This window comes from Phyllostomus hastatus, unplaced genomic scaffold, assembly GCF_019186645.2.
Source record: "Phyllostomus hastatus isolate PE091 unplaced genomic scaffold, TTU_PhHast_1.1 phas_contig_41, whole genome shotgun sequence".
NCBI lineage: Eukaryota > Metazoa > Chordata > Mammalia > Chiroptera > Phyllostomidae > Phyllostomus > Phyllostomus hastatus.
In genome coordinates, this window is record NW_025333876.1 from 478,390 (window position 1) to 504,653 (window position 26,264).

The 26,264-nt window shown below is 41.5% G+C and overlaps 1 protein-coding gene across 1 annotated transcript in view; it reads left to right on the forward strand.

The window, feature by feature from the left end:
• Positions 1–26,264, forward strand: part of ATP8A2 (ATPase phospholipid transporting 8A2) — a 568,312-nt gene that overhangs the window by 155,910 nt on the left and 386,138 nt on the right. Inside the window, exons 15-23 of the mRNA XM_045844948.1 lie at positions 572–616; positions 3,461–3,536; positions 10,492–10,597; positions 11,329–11,411; positions 13,966–14,015; positions 17,100–17,169; positions 19,117–19,201; positions 22,648–22,787; positions 24,562–24,700. Coding sequence (XP_045700904.1) covers positions 572–616; positions 3,461–3,536; positions 10,492–10,597; positions 11,329–11,411; positions 13,966–14,015; positions 17,100–17,169; positions 19,117–19,201; positions 22,648–22,787; positions 24,562–24,700 — 794 coding nt within the window. The remainder of the gene's footprint in view (positions 1–571; positions 617–3,460; positions 3,537–10,491; positions 10,598–11,328; positions 11,412–13,965; positions 14,016–17,099; positions 17,170–19,116; positions 19,202–22,647; positions 22,788–24,561; positions 24,701–26,264) is intronic.

Below are 26,264 nucleotides of genomic sequence, written 5' to 3' on the forward strand. Positions count from 1 at the left end.
GTAGAAAAAGGTTTGTCCATTCTTTTTATAGAACCAGATCTTAGTTTTATTGATATTTTCTATTGTCTTTTTAGTTTCTTCTATTTATTTCTTCTCTGGTCTTTGTTATTTCTTTCCTTTTAGAAACATTGGGCTTTATTTGTTTTTTTCTCTAGTTATTTGATGAGTAAAATTAGGTTAAGATTTTTTTGTTTCTTGATGTGTGGGCATTTATACTATAAACTTCCCTTTTACAACTACTTTCATTTCATACCATAAGTTTTGATATGTTTCTATGTTCTTTTGTCTCAAGGCATTTATTTTATTATTATTATTTTGAGACATTGGTTATTCACTAGTATGTTGTTTAATCTTCACATATTTCTGATTTTTACAATTTTCTTCTTGTAATGATTTTTAGTTTCATACCACTATGGTCAAAAAAGATGCTTGATATGATTTCAGTCTTCTTAAATTTGTTGACTTGTTCTGTGGCCTAATGTGTGATTTCTTTCAGAGAATGTTCCTTGTGTGAATGTCTATCATTGGTTCACAGTTTTGTGACTACTTTGTCTTCCTTTCTTTCTGGCAGTCATTTCCCTGAATTGACAAGAGAGCCATCCTCAGATGACTTCTCGTAAGTAGATTCTAGCATGTCTTGATGCTTCAGTGGGAAAGGCTATTGAACAATTTTATATTGTCAGGTCTCACCTGAATATTTTGTAATTAAAAGTTGCATATATGTTATTTTAAGAGAGAACTAGAATAAAATTTAAACATGAATATGATTTTTAAAATTCATTGATGCTACAAGCTTTAACAAAAAGTAATGAGCCCTTGGTCCATTACTTCCCACTTACTTGCCACTTCTTAGGTAGGGTAATGTCTTCAAGGATGTAGTATAGATGTTATGTAGCACATACCAGAATTTCATCCCTTTTAAAGGCTGACTAATGTTTCTTTGCATGTATATAGTACATTTTGTTTATCCATTTATCTGTTGAGGGGCATTTGGGGTAATTTCACCTGTTGGCTATTGTGAATGATGCTGATATGAATATTGGTGCATAGTGAGTCTCTGCTTTCAATTTTTTGGGGTATGTGTATAAAAGTAGGATTGCTAGGTCATGTGTTTATTCTATGTTTAGCTTTTTGAGGAACCACCAAATGTTTTCAACTAGCTGTACCATTTTACATTTCTGCCAGGAATGCACAATTTTTCCAGATCCTTGAACCACTTGTTAATTAATGAAATAATTAAAAAAAATAATAACCATCTCAATGGGTATCAAGTGGTATCTCATTATGGTATTGATTTATATTTCTCTTAGGACTAGTGATATTATCTGCTCATGTTTTAAGATTTATATACTAACAAAACTGATTAGTAGGGCTCTGTGTGGCAGCAGCGCAGTGTGGTGGATGACTAACTGGCTTCCCTGTGGGATGATTAGCCAGGACCTACTATTTATTAGAGAACCTCTGGGCGTCATGTCTGTGGGTCTTTCTTATGAACTACTCAGTATTCTCATTAGAAGAACTCTTCCATTTTATGCTAGGGGCTATATATGTGGCTGCAATTGTTACGGAAGCTGAGTGGAGGCAGAGGGTTGGTGATCATACCTTTCAGTATGTGAGGTCTGTCTGGAAAAAGTCTAGCCATTATTAATATAATGAGAATGATTTGTGTGCCACTGATGTAACCTGATAGCCAAGGAGAGTGGACTGGAATGTGCATGTGTGAACAATGATGACTTCACTGTACTAGTCAGTGGGGGCAGTAGATGTCATTAGTAAGCATGTGTACCATGTGGCCATCACATTTAAAATGACTGAATGAGTAGAGTAATGAATCTGCATCAAATTTTGCGGAAAGCTTGAAAACTCCTCTGTGGAAACTATTCAGCTGTGGGCAACTGATGACTGACAGCTTCATCATGACAACCCCTCCCCACCCCCACCATGCATCTTGTGCAGAGTTTTTTGGCAAAATATCAAGTTCCTGAGGTGACTCAGGGCCTCTAAAGCCCAGATTTGGAGCCTGTAACTTCCAGCTTTTCCCAAAACTAAAATCACCTTAGAAAGGGAAGAGATTTCAGATCATTGATGAGATTCAGGAAAATATGACAGGGTAATTGTTGGCGACTAGGAGAATTGTGTGAGGTCCCAAGGTGCCTACTTTGAAGGGGATTGAGATGTCATTGTCCTATGTACAATGTATCTAGTGTCTTCTTCAATAAATGTCTCTATTTTTTATATTACATGGCTGGATACCTTCTAGAAAGACCTTGTCATGTTATAGGATTTCTCTTAAAATTCCTGTCTTGGAAGGATGGCCTACTTGACTTGCTTGTGTGGCCAGTGTTCCTGGGTCCAGGGCTGGTCTGGTTTAACCTCTCTAAAGGATAAAACTTCCATTTCTTTCTGGATGCAGAAGATTCAGTTGACTGGCTGCATGGGGCAAGGAAGGGCTCTTGAAGGCTGACGCTTCCTCAGGTGGATTTGGAACCTGTCCTGATTGCCACCTTCCCTTTATCTCACAGCTACCTACCTTGTGCTGCTGTTTCCCCATTTGGGGGCATCAGCTGGCATTTTAGGTGCTTCTCTTTCCAAGCTACTGGTTTCTGTTTCCTTGGCTGCACTAAACTCTGATATCTATTCAGAGTTCAGATTGACATCAACTGTGCTGTCCTCTCTTCTTCCATCGTCTTGGTCTTGAAGAAAGGGTTCAGGAAGGAGTGGAGGTACATGCATGCCATTAAGACATGACATTTTCTTTTATTTATTTATTTATTTATTTATTTATTTATTTATTTATTTATTTATTTATTTTTAGAGAGGGATGGGGGAGAGATAGAGAGAGAGAGAGAGAGAGAGAGAGAGAGGGAGAGAGAGAGAGAGAGAAACATCAATGTGTGGTTGCTGGGGGCCATGGCCTGCAACCTAGGCATGTGCCCTGACTGGGAATCGAACCTGCGATTCCTGGTTCACAGCCCGTGCTCAATCCACTGAGCTATGCCAGCCAGGGCCAACATGACATTTTCTTCAATGGGGTAGGACACAGCTGTAATATCAAGTTTCCCTTCTCATAATTACTTGCCTCCTTTTTTCTTCCATATCTGAGCCCTGGCCATAAATAGCTGCATAGACACAATGCAATAATTCCTCATATTTTTCCTGCACTGAGCAGGCACTCTTGCAAGTTTTCCCTGGTAGAAGTTTTACAGAGACCAACTAAAATGACAAAATCAGGTGTTGATCCTTGCCTCTGTTTCCTCTCCTTGTAGCTATGTTGTTGTTTATAAAAACTTACAGAATATAGTAAGGTAAACTATTTCCTGTCTTGAGGTTTGAAATAATATATAGTATTCCAAATCTTTAAGAGTTCAAGTGTGGTTCTTCTTGGAGACAGATTCTTACTGGATTTGAATTATCTTTAAGGAAGTTTGAACTGAATAAATGTTTTCTTTTCTCTTTACAGCCGGATGCCTTGTCCCCCTAGTGATTCATGTGACTTTGATGATCCCAGGCTCTTGAAGAACATGGAGGATCGACATGTAAGGCCAACATTTTGCCTCTAGGACTTTAAACAGCTTATGGTGTACTTCTATGTACATGGGCAGTACTTTGTGGTTAACACTTTTTATAAGTTAATGTAAAGCTGAATTAAATATGTGGTGAAGTTATAAAGTAGCACATCAAGGTTAAGACCAGCCTTACTATAGTATTCTCTAACATTTCATATTGCTATTGCTTTGTAAATAAGTCTTCTACAGCACTGTTTCTTCACAGTTGTGAGTCTACAAGCTCTTGTGTTTTGAAAAGTAATTATAATGTCCTTTGACTAGGACAATTTAGGAAACAAAAGTAAGCTATGATAACCTGTAGCAGTAATAGCATCCTACTCTGTACCAAACATTTGACATGTGTTTCCTTGAGCACCCGAGTCACCCCAGAGAGTTAATAGAAAGCTGCATAGAAAGATTAACTTGGCTGAGAGTTACTCAGCAAACAAATGTAGAAATGAGACTCATAGCTTAAGTATTGGAAATCTTAACTACGACATCACATTATTTCAACTGTTGTAACAAATCAGAATTAACTGCAGCATCACATACATTTTATTTACTTTTAAAAGATACTTTCAAAAATACCTACTTAGAAAACTGTTCAATGATCAAAGGATTTTACAACCAATTTAGTCAGTATAAATCAGATCTAATATTATTAATTTATTTCTGAATAAAATTTTAGTTTTAAAATTAGGTAAACACGAGCAAACCTAAAACTTCATCTTTCCAAAATTTTGATAAGATACAGCTATATTTAAAACTTTCTCTGAATTTTCAGCAAGAAAATTTCTTCTGTTCTATTGCAGTTAGTGTCCATTTGTTAATGCTAAAACCTTCCCAGCAGTGGTTTGCAAATGCGAGTGTGTGAGGCGTCCTGGTCCATTAGCTGAGATGCAGAGAGGACGCTGTTGAAGTTCCTGCTCCAGGTCACAGTCATTGATGTGGTCCTTTCTTGGATTTTAATTTTAGAGGTGTATCCAGCTTCTAGGCTAGAGGTTCTGCACGCAGAAAAATGACATTTTTAGAAGACTCTTCCTTGGGGGGAGCATAATTTTAATCCAAGGATTTGAAAGAAGTAGGTGCACTGTGGGGAATTCCTTCCTGAAAGTGGACTTGGAATTACTTAGCTCGGTTAATTTATGTACACATACTGATGTTTTCCCTGAAGCTGAACCCATATTTGTGTGTCCTGAGTTTCTAGGGGTTTCCGATTATCCATCACATGTTCTTTATCCTCTCCTCTCTTGATGTTTGAGCGGAGACTGAGCACGGGTAAGAGTCTTCTAGTGAGCATTTCTTGTCCCGTGGTCAATGGCATGCATTTTAGGAGGAACCCCCACTCTTAACAGCTTCTTTTTTCTTTCTTGCTGTGCCCTTGCCTTCAACTCTCCAGAGCCAACTTTTTCTTTCTAGAGGGAAGGCCCGTGAGCATAGGGGCAGCTGCAGCCCTTGTGAAAGGAAGCCCTGACCTAGGGAGATTATCATAAGCATTGATGAAAACATGGGGACTTTTAAGGATATTTTAATAATCTGGATACTTGGAGTTCATTAAGTGCTTAATTAGACTTCAAATTGAGGAATTTATCTTCTACTTTTTAGTAAAATCTTACTTTCCTATATTTAACATCTTTAAAAGCTTCTGAGGCATTCATCTTGGCTACTGCATTAATTAAGCCCTTTGACCTTTAACATCCAGCTCTACCATAATGATGAAGAATATATGCTCCAATATTTTTATTTGGAAAGGTGTGGGATCACATTGAATGTACCCAATGGATGTTTTTAAGCATTTAAAAAATTATTTTTAATTGTAATTTGTATTCCATATTATTTTGCATTAGTTTCAAGTGTATAGTAGAATCCATTAGATCACTTAGTTATTTTGCCAAAATATGGTTGAGGTGAGGGAAGATGCATTTTAGGAGTTTTTAGCCTATGGACATCCCACATTCTTATCTAAATTGCCTAGGGACCAGTGACTAAAATTATAGCAGTTGAACCAAGAAACCCTTACTTTCCTCCCAAGGGAGTACTTCCATCTGCTGCAGAATTTGTTTTTTGTGAGTCATCATTTCTGATTTTCTGGGTCCCTCAGGACTGTTTTTTAAACTTTGTGTGGGCTGATAGCCAGGATGGAATTTGCCTCTTAGTGGATCATCTCTAGGAACAATTCACATGCTCCCTTAATTATATTGCTAACCAGTGACTTTCAATTTGTGATATAATTTTCCAACAGATTTTAAATCTTTATGCCTTGGGCTTGGGTTTCCAAGAAGAAATTATTTGTATATGTATATTATTTGTATACTTTATAGCTGCAAATTGGAATTCAAGACAATTTTAGACATGTATAGTTTTCTTCTGTTTTTCACAGTCATCAAATAAATTGATCATACTTATTTCTGGATAAATAGAGCATTTTGTGCAGGCTAAAATCTGTTCACTGAAGGACAGGTATTATATGATTATAATTATATGGGGTACCTAGAAGAGAGACAGAGCAGACTAGAGATTACTAGCAGTCAGGGAGCAGGGAGAATGGGAGTCATTGTTTGATAGGGACAGTGTTTGTTGGGAAGATGAAAATGTTTTGGAAATAGGTGATGGTGATGGATACACAGCCGTGTGGATGCATTCAATGCCACTGAACTGTCCATTTAGAGATGGCTACAGTGCTAAATATCATATGTGTGTTTCCCACAGTTTCTTTCGACCTGTGGAACGATATGCACACACATACGTGCATGTGCCTGCATACATTTCCCAACATCAGTTACTTGTAGTTATCAACCCTTTTTCTTCTTCATGGGAGTTAGTGAAAAAAGTTTATTTTCAAACATGGAGCACTTGTCTAAATATATTACAAATACCTTATCTATAGGCTTCAAATGAAGATGATCCCCCTTTCCTAATTTATTATAGAATGTCGGTTTAAGTAGAGAACTAAAGGTAAATTGATTTTGTCATGGGGATTTTTTTTATCTTTAAGAATTTTGTCTGGCCTTCCACTCAAGGTGGAAACTTAATTTGAGTATGTGTGCAACTTTTCTTTATAATGCTCAGGAAATGTTTTGCTAGTAGGTTTATGTATTTGCTGTTAAATCAAAGACTCTTTTTGTGTTGTTTCATCATGGGAAAGGTGACATGTGGGACTAGATAGCTAGTTCTCTGATGCAGAAGGTAATTTTGAAGTGAAATTCTGAAATTAAAGTGCTTTTGGATAAAAGCTACTTTTGTGCTGTAGGCCTTGGGGAATTGGTTAATTCTCTAATTGAAAGATTTAATTGAACTATAATTTAATGTTCACGCTCTCCTTATGAGGGCTGATAAGTAGTAGCTGGGTGAGCAGTGTGATCTGTTTCCGTATAATTGCTCTCAAATGATATTCGGGTCAGAGGGAAACTAAAAATGTTAAAAGTGTTCATCACTATTTGTTGGTGACTAAACAAATAAAAAGAAGGAGGAAGAGGAGCAGGAGAGGGGAAGGGGAAGAGGAAGATGGAGAAGAAGAAGGATAAGGAGGAGGGGGAGGAAGAGAAGGAGGAGGAGGAGGAAAGGAGGAGGAGCAGGAGGGGGGAGGAGGAGGAGGAAGGAGAAGAAGAAAACTTCATAGAAAATAGCAAACAAAATTGTTCTCTGAATATGAAAATACAAATCTATCTCAAATTTATAGTCAGCTTCCTATTTAAAAATGACACATGAAAGAATTAAAGATAGTGATTTTAAAATAACCTCAGGACAAGGAAACCTGGTGTCACCCCTGTTTTTGAACACCATTCTGAAAGTGCTAGGCTATGCAGACAGATGAGCTCTAAACAGATGTGTATATTGGAAAAGAAAAGGAAAAGGTAATTATTTGTGGATGATATTATTGTCTGCCTTGAAAACCTAGGAGAGTCAACCACCTTGGAGAGCAAGTAAGAGTTTAGTTACTATTGGATATTAAATTCATTTATAAAATTGCATGTTTTTACTTACATGTGAACAATAAACTTGTAAAACACAATGGAAATAGGATTACATTAATAGACTTCTGGCCAAGATGGAGGCCTAGGTAGACATACTGTGCCTCCTTACACAACCAAAAGAAGGACAACAACAAATTTAAAAACAAAAAATAATCAGAACTGCCAGAAAATTGAACTGTGTGGAAGTCCAACAACCAAGAAGTTAAAGGAGAAATATTCATCCAGACTGGTAGGAGGGGCGGAGACAGGCAGCTGGGCAAAGAGGACTCGTGAAAGGAGGTGGAGGCTGGTGGACACTGAGAGGTGGTGGCTTGCAGACTGGGTGGTCCTATATTTGCATGCACACAAACTGCGAGGAACAACTGGGGAGTGAGACAGACCATACAACCCAGGGCCCCAGCATGGGGAAATAAAGCCCCAAAGCCTCTGACTGAAAACACCTGTGGGGGTTGAGGTGGCAGGAGAAACTCCTAGCCTCACAGGAGAGTTTGTTGGAGAGACCCACAGGGCCCTAGAATGTACACAAACCCACGCACCATGAATCAGCACCAGAAGGGCCCAGTTTGCTTGTGGGGGTAGCAGGGGAAGTGACTGGAAACTGGCAGAGGGCTGAGTAGGCAACATTGTTCCCTCTCAGGCCCCTCCTCCACAGACAGCATCACAACGCAGTGACGTGGGTTGCCCCACCCTGGTGAACACTTAAGGCTCCCCCTCTTACTGTGTAACAGATGTGCCGAGACAAAAAAAAAGGGCCCAAATGAAAGAACATATCAAAACTCTAGAAAAAATACAACTAAGTGATGAAGAGATAGCCAATCTGTCAGATGCAGAATTCAAAACACTGGTTTCAGTGTTCAGGATGCTCACAGAATTGGTTGAATTTGGTCACAAATTAGACAAAAAAAATAAAGGCTATGCTAAGTGAAATAAAGGAAAATGTACAGGAACCAACCATGATGGGAAGGAAATCAGGACTCAAATCAGCCATGTGGACCAGAAGGAAGAAAGAAACATTCAACCATAATAGAATTAAGAAATAAGAATTCAAAAAAATGAGGAGAAGCTTAGAAACTTCTCAGACATCTTTAAATGTTCCAACATCTGAATCATAGGGGTGAAGAGGAGGAACAAGAAATGGAAAACTTACTTTAAAAAATAGCGAAGGAGAACTTCCCCAATCTGGCAAAGGAAATAGACTTCCAGGAAGTCCAGGAAGCTCAGAGAGTCCCAAAGAAGTTGAACCCAAGGAAGCACACACCAAGGCACATCATAATTATATTGTCCAAGAGCACAGATAAGGAGAGAATCTTAAAAGCAGCAAGAGAAAAGGAGACAGTGACCTACAAAGGAGTGCCCATACGACTGTCAGCTGATTTCTCCAAAGAAACCTTCCAGGCAAGAAGGGGCTGGAAAGAAGTATTCCAAGTTGTGAAAGGCAAGGACTTATATCCAAGATGATTCTATCCAGCAAAGCTATCATTTAGAATGGAAAGGTAGATGAAGTGCTTCCCAGATAAGGTCAAGTCAAATGAGTTCATCATCACCAAGCCCTTATTATATGAAATGTTAAAGGTACTTATCTAAGAAAAAGAAGATAAATATGAACAGTAAAATGACAACAAACTCACAGTTATTAACAACCAAACCTAAACAAAAACAAAGACAAACTAAGCAAACAACTAGAACAGGAACAGAATCCCAGAAATGGAGATCACATGAAGGGTTATCAGTGGGGGAGTGAGAGGGGAAGAGAGGGAAAAAGGTACAGAGAATAAATAGCATAAATGGTAGGTAGAAAATAGACAAGAGGAGGTTAAGAATAGTATGGGAAATGTAGAAGCCAAGGAACTTATATGTACGGCCCATGGACATGAACTAAAGGGGGGGAATGTGGGTGGGAGAGGGTGTGCAGGGTGGAGGGGAATAAAGTGGGGAAAATGTGACAACTGTAATAGCATAATCAATAAAATATATTTAAAAATTTCCTTAATAATATGAAAAGCAATAGTGTAGTGCCTCACATATAGTAGATTTTTAAATAAATAAAATTAATAGTAATAAATTAATAATAAATTAATGGATAAAATACGCCAAGATCATATTTAGAAGCTTTAGAAGCATTTAGTAATAGAAATACATACAGTATTTTTAGATGGGTAAGCAGCATTAAGATATCATTTCTCCACTAATTATTATATAAATATTGTCTAATCCCAATGAAAAAATGTAAGGATTTTGTGTGTGGGGTGGGGAGAACAAAGAAATGTATTGAATACATATCTCTGACAATTCTGGTTTTGTTTCTTAAAAAGCATAATAGACCAGGGGGCACTGCATTACAGGTGGTAAGAGACTATGAAGTTAGAGAGCAGACCTGATGTAGAGGGCCCAGGGGCTCAGTGGGTCCTGCGTCAGTCATTGCCACAGTGATCCGATGTAGATTTGAGTGCCTTCTGTTTGCTCGACCTGGCCATATATTCCGGAGCAAGGCAGACAACCTGCCCACCCTCCTGGCTGTCACAGAAGTGTGGGGTCAGATGCTGGGGGCATCCATGGAGGGGGCATCCACGGAGGGGGCATGGGCTTCTTCTCTGTTCCCACCTGACCTACTATATGGACCAGCACGTTAAGAACAATGTTGCAGGAGAGGGGTGATGACAGCCTCCTCTGATACACTGACTATTGAACTGAAATCCAGAGGATGAGTAGGTAGAAGAATTGGCTGAACCCCCGTGAGGAGCAGCGGTGGAACAGTAGGAAGGAGGAACCTTGCTGGAAGCCCTGCAGACCCAAGTGGCAGGTAGAGAATGCAAGAGGGTGAATGGCAGGAATTCCACATGACAGCTCCCAACCTCTGTTCTCAAGGGAGTAGGAAGCCAGCACAGGGGGGTAGGCAGGAGATGAGCTGACTCTAATTCTGATGTCTGTCAGTGGTTTTAGAACAGACGAATTAACTCAGTGTCCTGCTTCAGCCCACAGCTCCTTGCATACAGGAGTTCCTCACTCTTCTGGCCGTGTGCCACACCGTTGTTCCCGAGAAGGATGGAGATAACATCATCTACCAGGCTTCCTCCCCAGGTGAGGCCTCTTGGCCCATGTGCTCTGCTGTCCCCTTCTCTGGAGACTTGGATGTTTGCAGTTCCTTGTGGGAGATGTGGTGGTGTAGCCTGCCCTACAGAGACCCCACTATTTGCCTCTGGCCTCAGACAGTTTACAAGCTAAGGCTGTAAGGATTAAAACGATAGAAAGCTAGAGCTGGTTTCTACGGACTCCAGTAACACTTAGAGAACAGGAGGAGGCCCCAGGCCATCATGCATTTCCTAGCAGAAATCACATGCTAGGCAGAGCTGTCAGGAGGGAGTGAGGTTGGCTTCCTTCCTGCCCCCCACCCCTCGTGGACTTTCTAACTGCTGGTGAAGCTGTGTCCTGGAGCACTAATGCTGCCCACTCTTGGTGCTCTGCGAACCCACAGTGCTGAGCAAACACACTGCCTCTCTCAGAGAAGTCGTGGGAGGAACACTGCAGTTCTTCAGAGAACTTGACTCCAATTGAGAGTAGTAGGTATATAATCCCTGTTGTCCCCACGAATTCCTTCTAGTTCCAAGTCTTCCTGTCTAAGAGAAGTGATTCTATCCAGCCCCTGGTGGGAGGAAGAGTGAGTGGGTACCTTCTGCACCCCGAGTACACAGGAGGCCAAGCCTCTTTAACTAACTGGTGTAGGTTTTGTTAATTTGAAAAATAATACTTGCTAAGCAGAATTCTGGCATTACCAGTGCTTAGTCAATGTTTCATTAACTCTTGATTGACAGATGAAGCTGCTTTGGTTAAAGGAGCTAAAAAGCTGGGCTTCGTGTTCACAGCCAGGACGCCCTACTCAGTCATCATAGAAGCCGTGAGTGACATGCCTGGGCACCTTGCCACCTTGCAGATCACTTGCTTTTTGGAAGTCTGTGTGTTTGAAATAGCATGTCTATTATAAGCATGATAGTTAATTGTCTATTTTTTTTTCTGTGAGAAACTAGGCCTGTTGAAAAACTGAGGATGTTATGTGACTATATTAGCTCATTAACATTGTTTTTGCAATTGCAATAATTTTTCTGTTTTAACAGTGCTTCCCCACAAGTCAAAACCCGGATGTGAAATTATCTGTAGTAAAGAAGTTAGGAGGCCTCCTCTTTGTTCTGTACTACTTGGGAAAACAGCTGTGGGCCCACCTGCTGCGGGGGCAGCTTCTGCAGCTCCTGTCTGCTGCCTCGGTGCCAGCTGTGCTTGCACAGCAAGGCCCTTGCTCCACTGGCTTTAGTCTCCTTAGCTGGGAGAGAGGAGAATTGGCTCTTAGAATCTTTTTTATATACATGAGTTTTTATTTTTGCTAGAGTAAAGGGGTTTATTTAGTTTCCCTCACAGGAATCCTGAGGGAGAAATCTGGTGATAGGAACAAATTTAAATCAAGAATAAGATCACACAGTGACCATTGAGACGGGCAGCAGGGGCAGCTGATAGTCAGGACCTGCAAGGTGCATTTTACTGCAGCCTGGGTTGATGAGGGCCTGGGGGTAGTCACTGCCTTCTCTCTCCTCTGCCTTTCTCTGCCCTCAATTTGGCGACGACTCATGGATTATTATGGTTTGGGGCATTATTTATCATTAAGTCCCTAGACCTGTTTAATGCATTTGAAATTTGCTTATAACTTATATAATAACTTGATAATGTTCCTGAGTTAGCAGTAGTACATTTTTTCTTTAGTTTATATGCAAAACCTATAAAATATTATACCTTATACAGAGTGCCCATTTCTTGACATTTTCAGTTTCCTACAGAGTACAGATATCAGCTCATTCTTGTTTTTATTTTATTTATTTCATACAAACAGAAGGACTTAAGTTTAGGGAAGTGTGAAGCCATTGAAGTGAAACCAGGTCCTTAGTGAATGTAGAGTTTTTTTCATAAAAGTGTTTCATAGATGTAGTCTTCTTCCCCTTCATTTCTGAGGAGACTTTTATTTAGGACTTCGGACAGGGTGTTTGTTTGGTTGTATGCTCTGTTGTGTGGGTGTTTGCCCTGTAGCAGTGGGATTGTGAGGCGTGTGGACCCTCCGGGCTCTGTCTGGGAGACAGGGAGAGGACGGCTGCCCCTGCTCTGCTCACACCGCCAGACGTGAATAAGGGGGGCGAGAGAGCCAGATGACACCATTGTCATCACTGTGTTAGATGCTGATGAAAAGCCTACTGATACTCCTTGATCATTTTATTAAACTATTAAGGTCATATTTCTGAGAGTAAAAGTGACTACCTGATTAAGATTTATAAGTAATAGTAAGTTTTAAAATCCTATTTAACCATTAATATCAAGATATTATCAAACCACAAATTCTCGAGTTGGTTAATGGCTATTTACATGATATGGCCTCACTGACCATCTTAGCAACCCACGGGAGTGGTTGGTGTAACAGCAGTGCAAAGAGGGCTCCCGCCAGTCACAGTGCTAGTGCCAGGGGCTAACCATGGGCGCAGGGGTCGGATGAAGTTGGGATGGGCTGAGCTCCCCTGTGTCAGTCAGGTACTTGTAATTTGCATGTTACTTCATTTTTTTCCTCTTCAAGCTAGGGGACAAGTGCTATCACCACTTATAAGAAAGTCACACATTTGATGGAGAAATTGATCTCCAACTCCAATCTGTTGAACTCCAAAGCCCATATTATTTTCACTGTGATGTATTGGGGAAATAGAGACAAAATTTAATTAAAAAGTTTGAAAATGGTCATCTGGAATATTCTGGGAAAAAAATGACAGTATTGAAGTTCTAACTTTGAAGAACCTGAAGCAAAGGACATCTGATTAATTGCCCTAAAATCTGATGCTAATTCATAATTCCTTATTTCTGAATCTAAAATCCAAGGAGCTTTAAATTCCAAATTTTTTTCCTAAATTTAGGACATGAGCACGTGGCAACTAACCCTAACCAGAGCTGACGTGAGGCTACTTATGTTCTTTATGAATCTCAGTGTGAATAGTTATGTTTTACTGAACAAAATTGATGTGTGGTGTTACAGGACGTTACCCTGGGAATGTTATGATGTATACATATATTTCTATAAAATGTGTTAAATTCTGAATTCGCAAGTGTAACTGGCCCCAGGGTTTCAGATGAGCCTGTCTAGCTTGTGTCTTTTATTTTCCTGTCTTGGAAGTGGCTATGCAGCCAAACGAACTGGAGAAAAATGAGAAGCTCCTACCAGAAGGGGGAGCTATGACCCTACTAAACTGACTTGTAGGAAAAAAGTACCAGTTGACAAAGCTTTTGCAGAGAGATAGAGGAATGAAAAGTGAATGAGAGGAAGGGGGAGGGAGAGGGAAGGAAGGGGAGAGGTTTAGTATTGGGGAGACAGTTGTTTTGAGAATTTATTACTTTGCATCTCAGGTAAGAGCCTGTTTTTCTTTCTTTAGATGGGACAGGAACAGACATTTGGAATCCTTAATGTCCTGGAATTTTCTAGGTATGTTTGTATTTCATGCACTTGAAATAAAATATATAATATATAATATAATACATAAATATATAAAGTATATATATTTATATTTTATATATTTTATATGTATAAAATGACTTGATCAGTGTGTTTGATTAAATATAGTACTTAAGTGTTAAACATAGTAAATGTATTTCTACAAGCTTTCTTCTCCCTGGAATTTGTGACTTTCATTAGAGAAAGCAAAGTAGGTATATTTTCTTTCTTTCCATTGTTTTTCCCAGATGAAATGTTATACTTCCACATCCTTCTTTTTCTTTAGATTTCCAGAACCTGGTATTCTTGTCAGTAACGGCAGACACGTCTGCATAGTTCAGAGTGTGGAATGAGGGCATTGCTTCTTCTGGCTTTCCCAGGCCGGCCGCAGCACTCCCGTGGGGATCTGGGAAGCATCCCTCTGCAGGCTTGGTGCGCGCAGGGCAGTGCTCCTGCGTGTGTTTGGGCTCAGTCTTCGCCCTGTCATTTACCTTAAGACCTGGAACATCTTGTTGGATTGCTTGTTTCCCTAGCTTATTCATGATTTGTTGTAAATACACCTTAATTTTTTATTTTTCACTCCTCCTTAACATTGAACTGTCCATACTAGAGCAAAGTTCTGTTTCTGCCTCCAAAGTATCTTTTCTTATCATTAAGATTAGGTGGGTTTTTCAATGACCTTTGTTAAATCATTCCCAAACTGTTTACTCTGTCTGCTTTATAAGCTGTTTGAAAAAGATCACTTTTTTGCCCTTTTTTAAGGAAATGCTTTCTAGCCCTACTCTTTAGTTTTAGGACCACATAATAGAACTTTGGATCAGGAGGACTTAGGGTTGAGCATTCAGTGGGAGAGAGGGATGGTTGGTAACAGTAGTAGTTCACGCAGGGGACGAGTTTGTGGAGGCGAGGCACATACTAAATCTCTCTCCAGGCTTTTTGTGTCCCCTCTCTTGTTGGCGTCCTGGAAACTGCTGCTGTGTGGCCGCATTAACTGGGGCCAGCAGTTACTGGAAGGCTGAAGAGGAGAAAGAGGAGTTAGGTAAACACAGGTGAATATGGATGGAGACATGAAGATATAAAAAAAAAACTTATGGGAGAATAAGAGGGAGCAGAAAATCATTTATGGTTGTGAAACAGAACCACTCTGGGTTCGATTCCTTTAGGTTCCATTGCCTGCTGCTGAAAAACCGTGACTCCCAATGCCAGAGTTTATGGAAAGGAAAGGAACTGTTTGTTTAGAAACTGGGCAGATTCAGAGTAATGGCAGAATTCTGCTGTTACATCCCTCTTCCTTCAGAAACAAACACACATACACAAAAAACACCCATAATCACACAGGCCTGCCTCCCCTTGCCAAACCAGGCCAGTCAGAGGTACCGTCTCTCAGGAAAAGAAACGGTAGTCTGTAGCTTGGCATTCCCCTGGTGTCAGTTCAGCATTCCTGGCTTCTCCCAGTAACCTGTGCTCAGCTAGGCTCCCGCTCTTTACCCAGAACCGCAGGGTCCCTCCTCATGATGGGCTGGTGGGGGTCCTTCTGTGTCCTCTCAAACCACGTGACCAAGACATCCTTCTCCGCTCCCCAGCCACATGGTCAAGAGAGAGCATGGCTGCCCCACACTTGGGTTTAAATCCCCGCGTGGATCTTCCTCCGTAACCCCATTTCCGACTTCTCTCACAAAGGCTTACACCTACTAGTACTCTGGTTTCTTCTGCCTTTCTCAGCAGCCATTGTTTGTCCAGGCAGGCTTCTCCCCATGATGTAGGAACCGCCTTCCTGTTTCTCCTGTAGGGGTAGCACCTGGGGGACTGCCTCCAGGCTGCATCTTGGCTTGGAGTTTCCCCCATCTCTCTGGCTCAGAGAGGCGGGCACAGACTATTAGCATCACTAAAACTCCGGCCAAGTTCTTTAGATGTGCAAAGTAACTCTCAATGGGCTGCTCTTCTCCTTCCCCTAAGCCAGGTTAGTGGGGGGGTTTCCCTGTTTTGGGGGACCTCTAGCTCAGCACCCTATTATAGTTATAGCTGTGGCTCTATTTCATTTTAGTTGACTAATCTTTTTCCAGATGCCACTTAATCACGTCTTTGAAATAGTTGGTGGCAACCTGGCTTTACACAGAAATGGAAGTGTGGGGTGAATAACTTTGCTCCAGAGCACCTGGCCACAAGGTAGCTGAGAGAGAAATCAAATCCCGATCAGAGAGAGTGCTATGGGATAGGATGTGGGAATTTCTACCAAGCTACAGAGATAGTGCCCTCTGGTCTTAGGAGCTTACAGTCCATTAGAAGTCACCTTATTGAAAGTCCAAAGAGATGGGAGTCGGAGCCCTCTGTAAGTGGGATGTGTTTCAGGAGGATGAAATGTTGTCTGCAAAAGCTTGGAGCTGGAGGTCTAGGGAAGAAGAACAGTGAGTCTCTGGGTGAGCTCGAAGCCTGGTGTGTCCTGTGACGGGTTAGTGTGGGGATGAGGGGAGGCTGCAGAGCTGGCTGTGGATCAACAAAGAAGAGTGGGGAGCCACTGAAGGCGAGTGAGTGAGGGTGGGTCAGGGTGAAAGGTGGATGAGGACGTGTCCACGTAGAGTAGGGGGAGGAGTGAGAGAGTGCACCTCAGTGTTCAGTTAGGGGTGTTCTGTGAGTTGGTATTTTTTTTTTACTCCTGTTAAAAGAAGACACAATGAGGAACTTTTGAGTTAGGAGGATTTGTAGTGAACCTTCTTCACTTTATTCTTACTGGGCAGGGTACTTAATATTTCTGAGCTGCAAAATAAAAAGAAATAGTTTTATAGAGTATTGGCAGAAGTGCTCAAATTCTCTGTTGTGGTGCCTTCTACTATAAATAGCTATACTAGTGAGTTTTTATGGCAGGGAAAGGAACAGATTTTCGTCCCTTACATGTAAATAAAAAGAGTAGGAGATATACAATTAAAGTCCAACTTTGAGGGAAAAAGTAGCGATCAATGGAGGTTGGTCATTTTGGGGACACCTTTTAATTTGTTTGGTGTTTAATCACAGTACCTGGGTGCTCTAAAGCAGACCAATGAGAGCTTTTCTTTCCTTTTCTTTTTTTCACTCCTACAGTGACAGAAAAAGAATGTCTGTAATTGTTCGAACTCCTTCAGGACAACTCCGACTCTATTGTAAAGGGGCTGTAAGTACTAAATTCTACATAGCAGGGAGTTCCTGGCAGCTGCTTTGTTAATCTGCTGCTTTTCCTGACTGCTCTCCCAGTCACTCCCTGGTGGTTTGCCCAGGACCAAAATCTTGCAGGTCAGCCATCACGTTAACTTAGCAGTGAAAGCCCCCTGAAGGTAATGGGGGGTGACTCAGGGTGGCAGAGGTGGTCAGTGAAGAGCTTCCTTAGAGACAACAGCTGGTTTCAGAAACAGCAACTTGCTGTGTGATGGAAAATTCTGGGAGTGTGAATCCTGATTCCAGTGTTACCACTATTTTGTGGTGACTTTGGGAAGATAAAGTAATTTGTGATAATCTTTATATGTACACAGGGTGGGGCCAAAGTAGGTAAGTTTACAATTGTTCATATAGAAAAAGACACTCAGGTTATGCTTATTACAACAGCTTTATTAATTCTGTTTTGTGTGCTCACAACGATAAACTTTCTGCCCCACCCTGTATGATTATATATATGAAAATCGGGTGTGTGTATATACGTTTATATATATGATTGATGTTTCTCTCTCTCGTCGACGTCTCTCCCTCTCTCACACTTTCTCTCTCTCCCCTCCTACCTCTAAAATGAACAAAAACATATCCTCTGATGAGGATTAAAAAAATCTAAATGTATTATCTTTAAGGAAAGATGTTATTGTGTTTAAGCCTGATTGTGAAACTATATCCTGTTAAATTATGATCCTGTGTATTGAGGGAAAGAATTATTAAGCTCATTTTATGAGCCTGTATCAAGAACATGAAGTTGAAAATCTTAATCTTCACCAGTTGTGGGGAGAAGCTCTACCTTATTTGAGGACACTGCCACTAGAGCTTTTTAAAAAATAAGTAATGCATGTGAATACCAAAGGCATTTTATCTGGACCTATTAAAGAATTCTGTGTTTACAGTAACAACTGAAATCAAGGACACCTAGATTATGTTCTCATGTGATGTGCTTTTTACACTTTTTGTTTGTTTATTTGCGTTCTAAACACCACAGCAGACTCAAACAGGCAGCGAGGGTGACACAGAGGAGGCTGTAACTACAAATAGTGTGACTGTGGAAATGCTGCAGTGGTGGCTTTTATTCCTACAGGATTTAATCCTCTTCAACCTGCTCCCAAACCAAATTAGATTTCTTCAAAATAAAATTATGTCCTAAAACTGTACAGTTTAAAACACTTTTGATGGATCATCTGTGTCATCCAGTCCCGTGGCTCTGCTTGTCAATCATGGCCATGGTCAGAGAGCGGTGAGCTGCTTCACGCCCCCGAGTTTCTCAGCCGAACCAGTTCAATGCCTGATGGGCTGTGTCCTCCCTGGTTCGGAGCTTCTGCCGGGCCAAGAAGCAGAGTGAACTTGAGCAACTAGGACCTGTGTTTTACCCCTCCCACTTCTGCATAAAGGTATTTTAAACGTTGGAATGAACCATGAAAATTTGGGAGAGTGTAACACCATTGTGTCCTGGATTATTCTCCTGACACTGATGGTCCTTCCCCAACATGTTGTTTTTCATATTAATTTTTTAAATTTTAGTTTTCAATTGCAGTTGACATTCAATTGCAGTTGCATTTTATTTTATATTAGTTCTGGTATACAGAATAGTGGTTAGACAATTGTGTGATTTACAAAGTGATCCGCTGATAATTCTAGCACCCACTGGCACCTTCCGTGGTCATGACACTACTGACCGTATTCCCTCTGCAGCACTTCACACCCCTGCTACCATTTTTATTCTGACACATTCACACCCAATTTGTGCTCCAGGGCTCATGGCTGAATCCAGCAGCTAAGAGCTATTTTTCTACTTGCCCATTCAATACTCAAGTGCACAGAAAATAAACACCATTGAAAACAAAGCTGTGTTTACAGTGCTGACTGGGTTTACCTATGGGTTTGCCAGTCACAGTGTCCCCTTATTTTACAGGACAATGTAATTTTTAAGAGACTTTCAAAAGACTCCAAATACATGGAGGAAACATTATGCCATCTGGAATATTTTGCCACGGAAGGTAAGTGACATTTGGAAATATTATTTTTAACCACCGAAGTTGTACTTTCAAGGGTCTATGACCGGTGCCTGGGTTAGCAGTCATGTTCCGAGCAGACATGTCATGTTGTGCTTGGCTGGCATCACAGGAGCGTACTTCTCTCACTCGAACTCCTGGGCCCATCCTCCACACTCTGTGCCCGTGGCAGTGACAAGATACGTGGCAAGTCCTGCACTCAGTCACCTACACATGACTCTGCTGGCTTGGAACCAGCAGGACGGAGGGAAAGGGCAGGCCAGCTCGCACTGTGCTGCATCAGCTTGTAGCGGTGGTTCCCTTTCTTGGAAAACTCGTGTTGTTCTTTTCTTGTTCCTCTCTGGTTGTCCTATGACACTGGCTTGCCCATTGGGAGGGGTGCAGAGGAGGCCAATGACTGTAGGTAATAGCTCCCTGAACTGTAGTGGAACAGGAAAGGAGTCCTCTGGAAGGCTTTAAAGAACACTGATGCTGTTACAGAACAAACAAGGGGGGCCTGGGACGATATACTATTACCGAAAGGAACCCCCAGGTCTGTTATGTCCACTGTCTATAGGAAAGATGTCTCTCAATGCCAGAGATTTGTGAAAAGGAAAGGAAATGTTTATTTAATGCTATACAAACTTAAAGTAGTGACCTAATGTCTTCATCAAAATCCTAAAGTCCCTTAAAACACCCACAAACAGACACAGTCCTTCCTTCCCCCTTTGCCCAGTCCAGAGTACCATATCTCAGGAAAGGAAATAGAAGTCCTTGGCTCAGGCAGCCCTCAGTTCTTCCCAGTAATCCGTCTTGACTGGGAGACCTCCCTGGGTTCCCGGCACCTTCAGCTGTATCGCTGGGATCTCTGCTAAAGCTGGGTGGTGGTTCCCCCTTCTAAAGCTGTGGGGGTCCCCACTCTGGCAAAGGCACGTGGTCCTCTCTCCACCGCTCCAGCCGAGTGGTCCTCTTTCCCAGGACCACTGGAGTCCCCACTCAGCCAAAGCCAGGTGCTTTTCTCCTCAGTGGCTGCCGTGTCTGGGTTTAAATCCCCACGCCAATCTTCCTCCGCAGCCCCATTTCCAACTCCTCCCACACTCGGCCACACTTGCCCTCAATCTGCTGTCCTTTCCAGCTTTTCTGGTTGCCATTGTGGGCCTGGGCAGGTGTGATTCCATGTCATGGATCCAATCTTCTCTGAGCTCCCGTGCAGGTGCTGTAACTCGGGGGACCTGCCCCCCAGTCACATCTTGGGTGTGAGAGTCCCTTTCCATCCCCCTGGCCCAGAGCATGGCCATAGCTATTTAGCATATCTAAGTGACCAGCTGAAGGCTATAGGTGTGTTAAATGACTATGCCGTGGATGAGCTGCAAAGCTGCCCTGCATGTTCTTGCCCTGTGTGCCCCTTCCCCGAACTCACACCTGTGGGGGAAGGGGTGAAGACATCTTAGAATCTCCTGGATACCTTGAGTTCTGGACCCCATTTCAAATGCCCATTTGGGGTTCCCCCTCTTGGCTTCACCCTGTAATAATGCCAGGTTTTCCTGTGAGTCAATGTGATGAAAGCTGGAGCCTTGTTTAAGTGCTTAAGTGTTGACTGCTGCTTTCTCTTCATGTGTTCCTAAGGCTGCACGCAGGCACGTAGGTGCACCCTCAGGCACACACACACACAGTACACACAAGAGCTCGAAAGTCCAGATCTTTCACAGGGTTGCACACTGGGCTATTATTGCTGTCTCGAAGTGTACCTCCTGCCACTTCCACTTGCTGACACCTGCTGCTGTGCATATAAAGATGGATCCTGTGCAGCTCCTGTACTTCTCCACTGTGGGGCTAACTCTCATGGCTTCTCATGTACTCTCAAACTTATAGGAAAGGTGGTTTATATTAAAATACTGTAGAGCCCTGGCTGGTGTGGCTTAGTTGGTTGGAGTGTTGTCCCATAACCAAACATTGAGGGTTTGATTCATGATCAATGTGTTACAGAATAGACCCGGGGCTGGAGTGTGAATGATATACTATTACTGAATGGATCCACCCTTGTGCTGCAGGGGTACCCCCCCCATACTAGGTTCTCCTTGCCTACCTCCAGAGGAAGACATCTCTCAATGCCAGAGATTGGTGAAAAGGAAAGGAATTATTTATTTAAAAAGTTATACAGACTTAGAGCAATGATGTAATGTCTTCATTAAAAATACTGAAGTCCTTTAGAATACCCACAAACTCACAGTCCTTCCTTCTCCCTCTGCCCAGTCTGGGGTACCGTATCTCAGGAAAAGAAGTAGAGGTCCATGGTTCAGGCAGCCCCTCGGTTCTGGCACCATCAGCAGTGTTGCCACTGTGATTTCCAGTTAATCCAAAACCATGTGGCACCTTTGCATGGCCCACCAGAAAGAATCCTTTCACCCCTTTTCTTCCAGGAAAAGTCTCTCCTGCTTCCTAAGTCATGTGGCAAAAAGGGAGCACCCCAAAGCCATGTAGTCCTGACTCTCACCAAAGCCAAGTGGTCCCAAAAAGCCCCAGCATGGCTGCCATGCCTGGCTTTACATCCCATCACCAATCTTTCTCTGCAGCCCCATTTTTGACTACTCCCACAATCGGTTACAACTGCCAGCATTCCTGTATTCATTCAGCTTTACTGGGCTGCCATAGTAAGTCTGGGCAGGCGTGGCTCCATGTCATGGAGCCAATCATCTCCAAGTTCTCACGCAGGCACTGAATCCAGAGGGAGTTGCCTCCCAGTTGCATCATGGGTTGATGCCACTCCCATCCCCTTGGCTCAAAGCATGGCTACAGCGATTTAACATATCCATGAAACCAGTTAACGGTTGTAGATATGTTAAATGACTGTTCTAGAGGTTATCTGCAAAACCATTGCTATTCAAAACAACTCTCCATGGCTCTGCTCCATGTGTCCCATCCCCCAGCTCAGACTTCTGGGGGTGAGGGCATTCTACATATATACATTTTTTTCCCTAACATTTCCTGGACACCCTGAGTTCTGGACCCCATTACAAATCCCAATGGGCCATGATCACATGCAATTACCTTGGCTTCTCCCTGTTACAAGTGCACATACCTTGGTTGTGGGTTTGATCCTTGGTCTAGGCATGTGCAATTACTGGTGAGGGCATGTGCAGGACACAACCAACTGATGCTTCTCTCTGACATCAATGTTTCTCTCTCTCTAAACATGCAATGAAAAAAAATCATCTGGTGAGGATTTAAAAAAGTTAAAATACAGTAGAGTTGTTTTTAAATTTTCTTTTTAGATTTGTAGAAGGAAATTAGAATTAGAGTTGAATTAGAGTGACTGAAAACAGCTGGTTTCTTACAAAATTTCGAGCATGCTGGTATAAAATGGAGCCACATGGTGTTAGCTAGGAGATACAGCATCCTGCTTGTCCCTGTCACTAGTGGCATCATTGGGATACACTGTGGCTGTGTTTCAGGCTTGCGGACTCTCTGTGTGGCTTACGCTGACCTCTCTGAGAGTGAGTATGAGGAGTGGCTGAAAGTCTACCAAGAAGCCAGCACCATATTGAAAGACAGAGCTCAGCGGCTAGAGGAGTGTTATGAAATCATTGAGAAGGTAATTGCATGTGATCATGTCCTTAATGCCCACAAGGGGCTTACTCACCTAGTGAACAAAGTCTTTGAACTGGCATCCTTTTGCTATAGAGCAATGTTCTCTTTTCTGGTAAGTTTCTTAGCCATTAACTTTTAATCCTTTCTTACTTTGTTTAAAGAAACACATAGTTTTTATGGACTATCTGTGGTCTAGCTACCCTCAGCTAAACATTAGTGATATCTTAAGAAGTTTTAGGTCAAAACAACATGAGGGATTTTCTGGGTTTGCCTAAGATTAGGCTTAACAAGATGAGCTTGCCCCTATTGAGTTATGTCAGCAATCAGAATTCATAGGCTGATTGGACATTGTACATGCTAAGAATTTTCACACCTATTTATTAGTGTTCTATTAATTTTACACTTTGCCATTGCTAGTCCATATTGCCTATTTTCATTTTTTTGTTGTTGTCTTTTTATCTCAAGACATTAGGTAGCATTCCACATATTGGAGTCCCTCTGTTAAAGGATAAAATACAACTGAGTAAATTTGAAGATCTGATTGGCTTTACTAAGCAAGTCATAAATGAGGTAGCATCCCATCTAGTAACTAGAAGGGCTCTCTGAAGGGTTATACAAATAGGTTTTTATAGGCAGAAGGATGTGTCAGGGGAGCTATTAACAAAAGAAAAGAAGGGATTATTTTTAGGCTAGGTCATCTTTTGTTGGGAAGGGATTGGCAGGGGGGTTATTAGGCAGATTACCTCACTAGTATTTCTCAGGAAATTCCAGACTGATTGGTTTAAAATTTCATTCCTAGGAGAGGCTGAAACTGCAATTAAGTTAGTTATTAAGTTTTGGTTTAGTGACATGGCTTAGTGATAGTGACTCCATTTTGGCCTATAGTGTTTTTTTCTTTTCTCTTTATTTTAATATCTCAAATCTGGGAGTACATTTCAGCTTTTTCTGTTTCATATCAGCAACCATCTGTCCAGTTTTCAGTTTCTTGTGACTGAAATTATTACTTGATTGCTTTTTTCATTCCTTTTTATGTGTGTGTGTGTGGGGGGGTTGTCTTTGTTTGTTTATTTATTTCCCCTTTGCATTTTTATACTCAGTTTTTGAGTTTTGTATTCACTTGTCATGCTCATGGAATTTGAGTGAGAGTAGACTTGAACTCAAATGTTCATTTGCCCTGCTTTACTGGAAATATCCCAGGTTCCTTTTAGAGTCAGAAAAAAGTGATTAAATAGGTGACTTGAACATTCAGAGTCAGACATACATGGTGGTTGCTCATGAGATACTTGGATTTTTTAATCAGTTGAATCAGTTCCAGGTAAGCTCAGTTTTTTTTTTTAAATCAATGAATTCGTTTTTCTCATGTTTTAAATATAACATAATACTTGAGTCATTTGTGGAGTGATAGGGGAGGCTCACGTACTATTACTATCCTCGGGATAAGTGGCCCATGTATTCTCCTTCCAGGTTATTTCTGTTCCAAGGTGCCCATGTACCAAGAAATGAATGTACCAAGAATGAGTAGTGGGCTGCCTGTGTGTGTGGAGAGGTTCTAATATGGGGAATAGCTTTGAATAGTTACCCTAGATATTATTAATGAGATATCTCAGATATCACACATATCTACACATCATTAACTATCTGCAAACAAAGGTTTTGTGTAGAGGAAATATGATGATTGTCTTAGAACATTTTGACTGCCTTTCTTTTGTCAGAGTTTTGTCATAAATTCTGCTCTCAAGTATGTACCAATCTTTAATTGAAGATATTTTTCAATCTAGAACTTACTGTTACTTGGAGCCACAGCCATAGAAGATCGCCTTCAAGCAGGTGTTCCAGAAACCATAGCCACTCTGTTGAAGGCAGAAATTAAAATATGGGTGTTGACAGGAGACAAACAAGAAACTGCAATTAATATAGGTAATTAATTTTATAATAATACTCCAATGTTGGTTTTTGTGTTGTTTTAAAGTATCTTGTAGAGTGCCTAAGGGTCCCTCAAATGCACTGAAGATTATATTTTATAAAACTCTTCATTCTAAGGTCATGAAAATTTTACTGAAATCAAATGAAGATGGTCTTATGAGCATTATCTGCCCTTTAAAAACATTAAAACTTGTATTGGTGGAAGTGGGGTTCTTGCACTGTCTAAAGCACAGGTGGCAAACATGAGGCCCGTGGGCCGAATCCAGCCCTCCAGCTTGTTTATCCATCCTGGCACCTTGTTTCTACCCATCGGCAGCGCCCAGTTCCTTGTCCCTAGTTAAGGAGTAGTTACATTTACACAGTCCTAAAATTACATTTGGCCCTTTGAAGGCAACCGTGAGGCTGATGTGGCCCTGAGTGAAAATGAGTTTGACACTCCTGGTCTAAAGGAAAAGGTTTCCTGAGGCCTGCATAGGAGGCTGTGGCTCTATGGTTTGGTTTATTGATGATGTACAATTAAGGGGGGTTCCCCTCCTGACTTCCCATCTCTGTCCATCTTGCCATGTAAGAAGTCCAATCTTGTCTTCAATAGGGCTAGAATGAAGGCCACTGCCCAGAGCTTCTGCTCCATATTAAAATACAGTCCACTGGCTGAAAGAAGATGAAGGGATTAGTAAAAGTATATGTATGCATGGCCCATGGACATGGACATTGACTGTATATCTATGTGTGGAGATTGACTATGTGAGTGGGCATAGGCTGGGCGGAGGGGGCCACAGGAGAATTGGGACAACTGCATGGCATAAACAATAAAATATTTAAAAATAAAAAAAATCACTGCTATTAACATTGGGGTGCATAGGTTCTTCTGAATTGGTGTTTCAGGGTTCTTAGGGTATAAACCCAGCAGTGGAATTGCTGGGTCAAAAGGCAGTTCCATTTTTAGTTTTTGGAGGAAACTCTGTACTGTTTTCCACAGTGGCTGCACCAGTCTGCATTCCCACCAACAGTGCACTAGGGTTCCCTTTTCTCCACAACCTCACCAATACTTGTTGTTTATTGATTTGTTAATGATGGCCATTCTGACAGGTGTGAAGTGGTATCTCATTGTGATTTTAATTTGCATTGCTCTAATGGCTAGTGATGCTGAGCATCCTTTCACATGTCTCTGGGCCCTCTGTATGTTCTCCTTGGAGAAGTGCCTGTTCATGTCCTTTGCCCATTTTTTAATTGGATTGCTTGTCTTCCTGGAGTGGAGTCCGGTGAGTTCTTTATGTATTTTGGAGATCAAACCCTCGTCCGAGGTATCATTGGCAAGTACATTTTCCCATACAGTTGGTTCCCTTTTCATTTTGCTGATGTTTTCTTTGGCTGTGCAGAAACTTTTTAATTTGATGTAGTCCCATTTGTTTATTCTTTCCTTTATATCCATTCCTCTAGCAAGGAACATGTATAAAGGGCCCATGGACAAAGACAGCAGTGGAGGGGAGGATTGAATGTGGGGGTGGGGATGGGTAGGGCAGGGGAGAGTAATGGTGGGGGCGGGGATGAAGACAAC